Source organism: Haliaeetus leucocephalus, unplaced genomic scaffold (genome assembly GCF_000737465.1).
Source record: "Haliaeetus leucocephalus isolate CR32 unplaced genomic scaffold, Haliaeetus_leucocephalus-4.0 Scaffold0, whole genome shotgun sequence".
NCBI classification, from domain to species: Eukaryota; Metazoa; Chordata; class Aves; order Accipitriformes; family Accipitridae; genus Haliaeetus; species Haliaeetus leucocephalus.
The window spans coordinates 1,681,707-1,693,261 of NW_010972436.1; the positions used below are offsets into that span (position 1 = coordinate 1,681,707).

General features: G+C 45.4%; 1 protein-coding gene across 1 annotated transcript; it reads left to right on the plus strand.

Annotated features, from left to right (window-relative positions):
• The first annotated feature begins 7,444 nt into the window (after positions 1–7,444).
• RPS19BP1 (ribosomal protein S19 binding protein 1) lies at positions 7,445–10,621 on the plus strand. The gene is made up of 4 exons (XM_010565030.1): positions 7,445–7,525; positions 7,610–7,732; positions 8,023–8,120; positions 9,106–10,621. Exons 1-4 carry the CDS (start codon positions 7,477–7,479, stop codon positions 9,238–9,240), a joined length of 405 nt encoding a protein of 134 aa, XP_010563332.1. The 5' UTR covers positions 7,445–7,476; the 3' UTR covers positions 9,241–10,621.
• The last annotated feature ends 934 nt before the right edge of the window (positions 10,622–11,555 follow it).

Below are 11,555 nucleotides of genomic sequence, written 5' to 3' on the forward strand. Positions count from 1 at the left end.
ATGGTAAAAGGTCAGGTTGAACTGTCACCCTCCCATAGCCTCAGAAATTGCAGATCCTGGTTGGAGAAGCAAGGGCTACAGAGACAGCAGTCAAGGAAACAGGGAATAAGACAAGGAAAGACAAAATACAGCTATTAGAGAGAGGGGGGGAAAGGACAAAAGCAGAGTGCAGGGAGACAGGTCTGGCACTACGCTGACAAATGCAGCATGCCAGCCACAGGACAGAACATCTCCCTGATCTGGGCAAGCCTCACATGCTATTCAGTGTGGTTCTGAGCAATTCTAAAAAAAAAAAATCCCACAAATTAGGAAACCACAAAGTGTGTATTGTGGCAATAAGCATCCAGCCCCCCTGCTGCTTGCAGCTAAATCCACGATGCTGTCTTGCTCTCAATTCCCACATCAGAAACAAGTGAGGAGGAGATGAGCTGGTCTGACCCGCTCCTTTCCGATGCATGCTGGTGGCCTGACCATCCCCTGCCCTGCAACTCCTTCATGATCCCATCCCTCCTCCGCTCCCCCCTGTTTTTCCTACTATCTCCAAACGGCTCCTTCCCAAGCCTGAAGGGACTGGGGAACAGGAGGGGACATGACACACCTTTAGCCACTGAACCAGGGGACACAACACACCTTTAGCCATGGGCAGATCGGACCGGTGCCAGCACAGGATGGAGCAGGCAGGAGCTGCAGCAGCAGGCACTGCTGTCCCCAGCTCCACCAGCTCTTCTCTGCACCAAGCAGCAGAGACATCCACTAACAAGACCCGCCTAAGGCAGCAAAAGCCCATGACAGCTCCAGCCCATCTCCTGCCTGTCTCCAAACCCTTAATGGTTGGTGACAAGCATAACTAGCTAAACTTTGCTGCATCCTGAGCCAGCTCTGGGGCTTGTAAACATTTTAAGGCCCTGCAGCAGAGAGGCTGGGAACAAAACACAGAGCCTTCCACCTCTTTGTCACTGCTTCGAAAGCAAGCACGTTTAACAATGACTGACATTCCCCAATTTCACATCTGCACATCATGAGGATACTTAAGGTCTCAGCTCTAATACAGCCTCTTCTCTGGGTATTTCCAAGCTCTTTACATGAGCAATCACTATTTCCATTGTAATCAGGATAAAATATACCCTTCCTGGAAGAAACAAGACTTTATTTCATCAAAGGCCACAATATTTCCAGAACTGAGAACCACCACTGCCTTTTTACAAATCCCTCTAGTTAAAGAATGTTATACTTAGAACCTTGTTTCAAAATCCCTGTTTCAATTTCTGCCCATTTTCTGTGTATTCAGCAAGGGAATATTTTTAGGGGTGAATTTCTCAGATTCTGGCAGGGAATATCTATAGTTCTGAGTAAAACACAAAAGAAAGCTACAAAGAGCAAATCAAACAATGTAAGGGAGGAATAAAGAGTAAGTTGAAAGCCAAAGGTGAAACAAAAGAAGGTCAAGTGTCAAGCCAGGGAGGCCAGTCTGCAGTTGAAAAGGGAAAGACCAATTCTAGAAGTACAAAAGGAAAAAGAAAGATAGGCTAAAATCCAGAGGGAAGAAAAGAAAAAAAGCTAAAGTCAACAGGTAACAGTCCAGCTTCTTGAAGCTGATTTGAAAGGAAAACAAAGCTCCTGGTAAGCTTGGAGGCTCAGATGCTGGTAACTGAGGTGTAAGTCTCATCAAGTCCACCACTAACTGTAAGCTTCCAAAGTAACAAGGGAAGATGTCCTGGAAGATTCTTCAAGGGCTTCCATCAAACAGCTCGTAACTCCTGGAAGCTGTGCTGATCCAGCACTGCCAGCAACACAAAAACACAAAAATTAGCAAGCTGGATCCCCAAAAAGCAAGATATGGGCCCAAAGCTCTCAAGTTTTTCAATAACCCCCAGTGTGTATGTATGGCAGTAGGTGTTGTCCACGCTTTACTCACCTTCCTACAATGCATTTCATTCAGCCTGACAATCTATAAAGCAAACTTGTGCTCACTCCAATCCCTGTGTCTGTCCTGCTTTTGCCTCTTTCCTGCGTCCGCCATCTGTTACACCCGTTCTTCAGCATTTAGCTGTTCCTGGTCCACAGCTCCCCTACATTTTGTTCATTAAGGCCCATCCCTGCTCTACCAAAGGATCTTTATCCTCCTTTTCTAGGTTTTTAGGGAAAAGGAAAAGCAACTACAGTGGGATAGCTTTTGGCCTTCTATACTAGGGGAAACAGTGGCCGTAAACTCTGCCACTTTCCCCCAGAGCCGATGCTGCAGGAATGAAGTAGGTGGGGAGGGAAGGAGGAAGACCCAGGAACCATCTCCATGGCCCACAGAAGGAACAAGGAAAAGTCAGTCACTCTGAGCCCTGGGATCCTTCTAGTACTTTCCTCCCTCTCCTAACATTTAAGGATAGTGGTGGGAAACAGAGAGGGAAATTGTTCCCCTCCAGCTGCAGACCTCTTTGCCTGCTCCACTCCAGGAGGCATGCAAGAGCAGCAGATGCCCTTCTGAAGAGATTTATTTTCCCTTCAGGCAAAGATAGAAAGTATGAGGGTGCTGGAAGTCCAGGCATTTTTGTGAGTCTGGATGCAAAACCCCATTATTTCTCACCACAATAACCTTGTGACACCAACTCTGTATTATATGCAAAATATTACTACCAAAGTGCTTTATTCTGGTATTCTAAGCCCTGAAGAAGGACTTGTTTGGTTTTTTCCAAATACAGCATTTATGTTCTTGAAAATGTTACCTCTCTCTACATAGTGGGCTCTTACAGCTTCAGCAAAGCTACTGATACTTGCTCTCTTCCTATTTGGAGCCAAAAAACAGCAGGTGGAGAACAAGGATTTTGGGCTGAGCCTCCACACTGTCATTCAGAAGACCTAGTTTGAGCATTTATCCTGTCTCAGCTACTTTGCAAGTTGCTTAATCTTTGTGCCTCCTTATCTCATCTGTATAGGAGGATAACTCTTGTCTTGTTCAGGGGCAGAGTTCATTTCTTACTACAGAATCTAGTATGGTGGGAAGCCAATTTAATCTTAACCTGTGCCAACATTATCCCCAGAAGCTGTGCAAGGCAGAGCCAGCTTCCTGGTGACCTGGAACAGGCTGAAGACCTGGAACATGGAAGAGGTAGGTATCTGCACTGGATTAAAAAAAAAAAAGACACAAAACAACCAAACAAAAAAAAAAATTAAAAAATCAGAATGAAAGACTTTCTGTCAGTCTAAAGTAACTAGACACTTATCCATGCAAGTGTATGAATCAAAGCATTGTCCAGCCCTTGTTCAAATTCAATAGGCCAGAAAGTCAAATCGCTTTTCAAAGGCATGTCACACAGTTAAAGGACAAAGATTCCTATGTACTTGAGGTAGGTACAGGGCAGGCAGTGATCCATGGCTCTTTGTAGGAACAGTGACCACAACACAAACTGCTTCAAGTTGGCAAACACAGCTAAATATTAACGACAGCAGCTTTGAATACTGCTGTTCAAGAGAAAATACAGAACATGGGATGTGATGAAACTGGACAGCTGTCTAAAGCAAAGCACGTTCCATAATCCACACGTGAAGAAACATGCAGAAGTGAAAATCTGTTATAAATCAGCTTGAAAATCTGTCTGATTAATTTTGGAATAGAAAATACAGATATATGTGTCAGTGTGGACAATAGCCAGTATTCAAACATCAGGATCCCATTTCCCAAAATCATAAGAATGTTTCTAAAAAAACCCTAAACTAAATAAATGCTTCTGATTGTTATATTTTACTTGTACTGGTACTGTATTTTACTTGTACTGCTGCCCTCAGCTTCTGTTTTCTAACATTTTTCACAATATTCCTTCAGACCGAGACTCCTACGTAACCCCCTGAATCCAGAAGCTGGAACATAAAGTAAGAGCAAACAAACAGCTATTATGAACTGCCACAGACAGCAATATGATTAACCATGAATATCAATAACATCTTTGTTAGCATTCAGTACAGAATAATAAGGCGGAACAGGCCACATGTACAATAATCTCATACATCTTCCAAAGCTTAGAATAATAGGGAGAAGAATAGTCAATCCAAGATGAACCAGAAACTTTATCAACATATTCAAATGGGGAAAATTTCCATCTTTCAATGCCATAAGAAAGCAAGCTGAAAGTGAACTGATAATATTCACGTATGGAAGTTACTTAAAACTTAAACTGATCTGTATGCTGGGTTATTTGTAACTGAAAAGCCAGCTAGCTCATGGGTACCCACTGAGGCATGAGATTTAGAGAGAGCTAAAAAACATGAACATTAGCGTCAGAAAGCTTTCGAAGATAGCTTAACTCTCAGAAACAAAGACATTCTCAATCTGAAATGCAGCGCCTGTGGTTTCTGCCATCCAAAGTTAGATTATTGAGGCTCTAAGATAGCTATTTATTTGGATGTTATACATTTAAATGAACACTATTTGACATTCTTTCTGTCCCCAAATCCCTTCAAAGAGCTAACTGCACTGATTTTTGAGGGATTACAAAGTGATGAAGTTTTCTTGGATGAAATTTTAATTTGAGCAGAGGCCTTAAAACAGTACAATGAAATACTGATTCTTATTTTTTTTTAACTGACATAGACACAAAGTCTCCTAACATTAAATTTTTAAAAGTACATACTAGTTTGGAAAAAGCTATTTGTAGGCTCTGCTCAACTGTTTTCAACAGTGATTCAGGTACAAGAAAGTGATAGTTAAATGTATATAGCATGATGAAATAAGGAACATATCCTCACTGTGAGAGTGATAAAGTCATGGAAGGTCCTGCAAAGAGAAATACAGCATTTTATATGCTGTGCTCAGCATAAAGCAGACCTATCAAAGACAGGTCAGTCAACTTAATCTAAGGTCAACAGAGGAGATTTTACAGTTTATGACATGTAGGAGAGGAGATGATGTGATCCAAATGCCTAAATTCTAATTATATACAGGTTTAAAGGAACACAGAATACACAGGCAAAATCCAGTTCATATTAAGAGATGATCATACATTCCTAATGTAAATCAATAAACTGATCTTGTTTAGCACTGCAGGGAAAAGATGTAAGCATAATTCTCTACTAAAGACAAAGAGCAAGGGAAGACTCTGCACCTGTGTCTGCAGGAGCGTGACAGGCATTAGTTGTACCAAAGTCACCCGGACAGAGACATGACAGATGCTATTATCACTGTGTCTGCCAAGACCAAGCACAGCTGAAGCCAGAATGCAGTGAGGAGAAACATTAATGATCATGCCCCAAGAAAAGCTGCCAGATCCTGTTAAAAGGAGCTGGAGAAATATAATGTATTAATAACAGGCATATGATTTCACAAAGCGTTAAAAAATCCACGGCCCATGTTAGACTGTGATCTTTGGCAACAGATCCAAACCTGGGGAACGCGTCACGCCATGAAGCGCGCATCCATTTAACTTCTTGGTGCACTAACTAGCTCCAAGAGCCTGACCAGACTCTGAGGCAGGAGACTGTGAATGCAGTTAAAGAAAGTGCTTTGCCTTCCCGCCTCAGCAAAGTGACCCCTGTGTGCTCGTTAAATTCTATTCTGCAGGTAATTGCTGACTAAAATCACAGCAAGTCTGCACTCAACCTTGCTGTTCAAAGGAGGCGTTGCCTGTATTATGGCTTCTTGCTACTGAAGGTATTTAATAAGAAGGGAGTCAGATTTTCTGAGAGACCTACATAATTGAGAGCTTTATTAATTGGCACAATAGAAATAGAAATAGGATAGTATTGGTAATGGTTTACTTTTGAGGTAGAAAAGGGCATATATTTTCCGTCAACAGGATAATAAATCAGTGCAGCTTGTGCCACATTAATTTGTTAAACATGTTTTGCAGTGTTGGTAACAAGGTATTTTTGCATCAGGGGCCTTCATAAGACATTTATGAGGTTACACCGTTTTGACACTAAGCATGCGTAACAATCTATTAGGTGATCTTAATAAAGTTAAATGATGCAAATGTAGCGTTTAACCAGTAGAATAAGCTATCTTGAATATACTATGCAATATGTAACCATGAACAGCTTACAAAGAACCTGTAAACTATATTTTAGGGGCTAAAAGCGTTTGACTGATGAGGTATTTTTGGAAACGCTTTCCCCACAGTAAGATCACTGGCAGCTATCATTTATCTCACTCTGACCAAGATAAAGATAATCTGAGTGTACAAGGAATAATAAATCGTCTGCTGACTAGAATGCTCTCTAGTGCTCTCTTCAATTTCAGCAATAGGCTATTAACCCACTGCTTGTTCAGTTTCTGCTTTGCAAAACTACAATAACTTCCTTGTAACTCCATTAACTTTCACACGACTGGAGGGAAAAACCTGGCAAAGAACTAAGAGCTGAGCAAGTTCTACCTTCCACTAGCACTAAGAGAAGACAAGAAAATGGGGAAGTGCTCTGCATTACACACCCAGTGACTGCCCCTGCGAATCAATCAAAAAATGGTTCAGATTACCGCGAAAGAAAAATTAAGACTGAGAAGCAACATGCTGAACAAGCAGTAAATGGTTAACATTCCCCAGCCCTGAAGCCAGGAATGAGCACTGAGTAGCTCCTGTCCAGAAAAATGTATTAGCACCACCGCACCAGCAGATACTGACACAGGATGGCAGGATCCATCCAGGGAGGGATTCGGAAGAGAATGAACAATGAAAAGACAGGCATTGATGTGACATCTGCAGAGGCTGGAGAACAATTTCCAGGGAATTAATGTCTTTTAATGAACCAAGGTTTAACTGTTATCAGTCCCCGTTAGAGATCATTACTATGAGAAACAATGAGAGCCGCCTGTATCATTTTCTCCCTGCCGGACATGTCTGTGGGAGAATAAAACTCTCTCCTTCTTCTCCAGTGACAGCTTGTTACTGCCAGCACTAGCTGTAACTGAATAAGCTTTATTCAGATGGTAGCTAAATTTAGCAGATATTAGCACCAAATCTCTAGAGGGGCGAAAATGGGGGAAGAAAGCTTTAAATAAATAGACTACAGTAACACTGAATAATAGATGCAATTTGTGGCGGAGTGAACCTCTGCGCCCGAGGAGTCTAGCACAGAGCTAAATCTGGATTCTGGGGCCTCACCGAGGCACAACAGGACACTGCGACTGCCATCCCCTTTCCTCTCGGCCCGTCGTTCTTATGGCCCCATGGGGCAGTGGGCCCCCCTAAGCAACCCTGTCCCCACAGCGGTTCCTCCACGACGGTGTAACACAGCGGGCCGGCTGCCGCCCCACACACCGCAGAGAGAGGGGCCATCGGGAAGGGCTGCGCACCCACTGGGCTGGTCTGAGGTAATCTCCGCGCAACATGGCGCCGCAACATGGCGCCGCAGCCCTTCCGGCCCACACACACACAACCCGCCGCCCCTCCCTCTGCGCATGCGCGCCAGGCCGGTAGGCGGAAGTGGCGTCCCCGCGCGGGCGGAAGTGTGGCGAGGAGGCGGAAGTTGGCCGGCGGCAGCGGGGTGGGCGCCATCATGTCGGCCTCGCTGTTGCGGCGGGGCCTGGAGTTGCTGGAGGCGCCGGGTGAGGTCCGCGGTGGAGCCGGGGCGGGCAGAGGGTGACTCCCGGCGGGCGGCCGGGACTCACTCCGGTCCTCTTGCCGTTTAGCAGGACTCCAGCGGGGGCGGGACGGCCCCGGGGCGGCGGGCGCTGCCAGGCGGAGGAAGAGGGCGGCGGGGCCCGGCGGGAACAAGGCCACGGTGAAGGGCAGAGTCGTGAAGTCGGCGATAGGTGAGTCCCGGGCTGCCTCGGAGCGTAAGGGTGAAGGAGCTTTGCCGCCCTCCGCAGCCTTCGCACCGGGTCCCCTCGTGTCCCGCAGCCAGCTTCCCCCTCGCCCGTATCCATCCCTCTCCGTCCCCCTGGATGCCCTTCTGGTGTCCCCCGCTTACACACAGCCTGATCTGTGGGCGCACCCCTCTCCCTGAGCTGTAGCAGTGTCTCTTTCTCCCGGGGCCCCGCCGATCCTCCTGTGTCTCTCCTTGCGTGCTGCCTGGATGAGCAGCTGATGTGTTTTGTCCTAGAGGAGTTTCATAAGAAGAAGGCTGTGAATCACTTGAGAGCGAACCTGCAGTACATGTTGAAGGGGCGATTTGTTGCAAACAAAGCCGTCACAGAACAAGTAAGACCATCGCTTCTTTCTCTGGGGGTCTGCTTCCGCTGAGGCACATGGGTGAATGGGAATCATCCCCAGATCTTCCAGCTTAGACCCTGGGCAAAGGAGTCAAGTTAAGTTTCTCTCTGCAAGTGCCCTTGAGCAGTTTCTGTGTGCACTGGCAAAATAACTTACTAAGCTTTAAACTCTTGTTGATACGTTGTCCCCTATGATGTTCTCTGGTAGTAGTTAAAGTGTACTGACAGCTGCTGGCTTTTCTGAATTACCAAAGATATTTTGTAGCTTCTGCTGGCAAAGAAGCCCTAGTTCAGACCACCTCCTTACTGTCGATGGAACCGGCCTTCTCTGTAGCTGGAGGCTGTTTAACAAGGAACCAGATGTGCTGCTGGCTCATGTAATAGCAACTGCATAGCAGCTTAAATGATGTTTCTCATAACCTGAGACTTTAACCAGCGCCCTGCCCCAAAAGATAGTCCCATGCCAGGATTTGAAGAGGAGAACAGCTGACTGCTAGAATCTTGGGCTATTTTTATGAGATATCAGCTGTTAACTTACATAAAGAAACCAAAGGGTTTGGGCCAGGGTTTCTCAGGCTGGAGACTGTGAAAGGAGGTAACGGTGTGTTAGGAAATGCTGAGGGAATTCCACCAACTTGTTGGGTTTTCAGGTTGTCTCATGGAGAGACAGGATAAAAGCAGGTCATAGTTTCAGAAAGGTCCGAATCGAAATCAGTGTTTCTATCTCTGTGACAGTTACCAGAGAGTAGTTTTCATATTTGACTCCAAATACTAAGTTGGTATTTGCTGTTGTCCCAGTGACCTGCTTCAGTTAACATCGGTGATTGCCCCTCACTTCTGTTTGGAGGCATTCCGGGATACAGCAGGGTACTAGTAGAACAGCAGGGATGCTGCAGGTGAGCTTGAAAATCACTGTTCTGTGGTTTGGTCTGGATAACAATGACTGTTGGTTTTTCCTTTTTTATTGTCTGAAGGTTCTTGCTCAGAACAGAGGCAGGAAGTCCAAAGATCAGCCTCCAAAGAAGGCAGCAAAGAAGAAGCCTGAGGGCACCGTCTTTACTGAGGAAGATTTCCGTAAATTTGAGAGAGAATACTTTGGGAGACCATAAACAACGTGACAGGGATTCTTGCAGCTCCATTCTTTCTGCAGCTAAGTGCTCGGCATGTGGGACTGGCCATTTCCCCAGCGTGTTTGAGATAGGATATCAGAGATGTGCTTCTGTCAGCAAGTGCTTTAATGTCACACTTGCGGAGCAGCTCTGCATCTGTGCAGAACTTGTTACTGGCCAGCTAGAGCCACAGAGGTTCTCTTGGTTCTGAGATGCGTTGTCCTTATAATTACCTCCCTCCAGCCAACATGTCTTGCATTCTTAGTGTAGAAGGGTGGATCAAGCCAAATACAATTCTTGTTCCCCTTCCTCAGGATGTGAGGCTCCTGCTACCTGCGTTATTTGGCAGGGGGCATTTAAAGTACTGTGTCTGAATGGAGAAATGTTTTGGAGCAGCAGTCATAAGTCATCAGAAGGGAAGGATGCTTTGAAAGACTTAAACCTGAGCAGCCCCGCAGTTTCTGTTCTCATTACAGCCTCTGTCAGGTTTTTCAGTCATTGCAAAAACTTTTTACATGTCGTTTGATTAAATAATTGTTGCAGACGCCGCCTCTCTTTGCCTTTGTAATAGTGATTATTATGACAGGCTACGACTGATGAAGACAAATGGTGTCACTGTTGCAATCCAAGCACCCCTCTCTTGAGGATGACTCAGTTGTGTGAATGCCCTCTCAGATTCATCTTGACACATGTATTTAATCTTCTCTCTGATATGCTCAGGCCTTCAAAGAGTGCAGGTTAGAATGGACATGACTCCTCTCTGTTTTGCCTACTCACAGTCTCCCCTCTCCAAAGAAGAGCTCTTACATGGAGAAAGTTGTCCTTTGGGTGCTTACACCTGAGCCTCCCACTGAGGCTGAGCCAGGCGAGGAGGGCACCGCTACTAGGCACTGCCAGCTCCCGTAGCCAGGAGGGGTTGCGACCCAGTCGTTAGCCTTGGCATGGAGTTAAAAACTTCTGAGCCAGAGGTTGCAGTGCTGGGTTGAAGGGGAGTTTTTTGTCAGACTGCTGCTAAATTCCTGGCTGCAACAAATAGAAGGTCCAGCAGGTGGGAGTGTTGTTCCAGACGCTTCCATGCTAGACCACTGCAAATGTGCTTCTGGGGAGTTCCTGTCACTCACTGCCCTTTCCTGCCCCTTACCTAAGAAGGTGGGAAGTGTGTTCCTTTTGGCAAAAAAGAGGTAAGGAGAAGGACTAATGCCGAGCTCTGGTTAGACTCAGGAGTTGATTACAAGGGGCTTGGCTGACCTGAGCAGGAGCTGCTTGGATGTCAGCACCAGTGGGAATTTTGTATCCCTTCCCTGCCCTCTGATTATAATTCCTGGTGCTGTCCTCTTAAGTCTGTGCCTCCTCTGTTGTGTTCTTTCCCTGTTGTCTGCATGGGAGGGAAGGTCAGTCAGATGTATGAGGTCCAGACAGGGGAAATATTGAACATACTGAAGTGTATGTACTGGAAATTGTGTAATAGCATGTGGGAGGGGATTTCTTGTAATAGGATCAAGTTCAACTATCTGCAGCCAAAAGTGGTAAATATAGAACAGTTCAAAGACCAATTCCCTTGTTTTTCAGTTTGTTCTTGCTCCCAAAATTAAAAACTGTGTAAAAAAAAAAAAAAAAAAAAGACTGACTCTCTGCTTCTTAAAAGAAAGGAAATGCTATTGTTTGTTTGAAAAAGTAGTTGAGCAAAATGTGTATGCAGCACACCTCCTTAAAACCTCTGCACTCAGTGCCTGAGAGCTGGTCTAACACACGCAGCTTGGTGTGGAGCTGTGACGGAGACAATTAACAGTATGAAAAAGCTGGCTGTGCCACAACTTGGTGTTCTAAAAGAGGTAGATTTCTGGGGTGTTATTTTGTTTCAAGCCCTCATCTTCAGTATTTGGCAGTTCCTTTGACTTTACAGAGGTCCTTCATGTCACCCCCTGCACCTCCTCTACCAGTTCCTCCTACACACCCTTATTTCTGTGGTTGTTCAGCTCCTGGGCCCTTCTTCTGCAGGCTGAGGAAAGCAAAACCATCCTTTGTTGCTCCAGAAAGGAGCACTAGGGTAATGCGGTTCACTCTGTACAAAACCTAGCTTGTTTGCTCACAAATGTAAGCAAACAGGAAAGCTGTTCTTTCAAAGTTAATGAGGAACTTTAAAGTGGGGCTGAGAGCAGTTTTCCCTGAGGATAATAACACCCAGATCTGTGGAGTTTTGAAGTTGGATGGCAGCTCTCATTACTGGCTGGAAAGACTATTGGGGCCAACACGAGTAATCAACACACTTCTTGTGGCTATATGCCATGAGGTGTTACATTGTTGAAGAAGGTAAA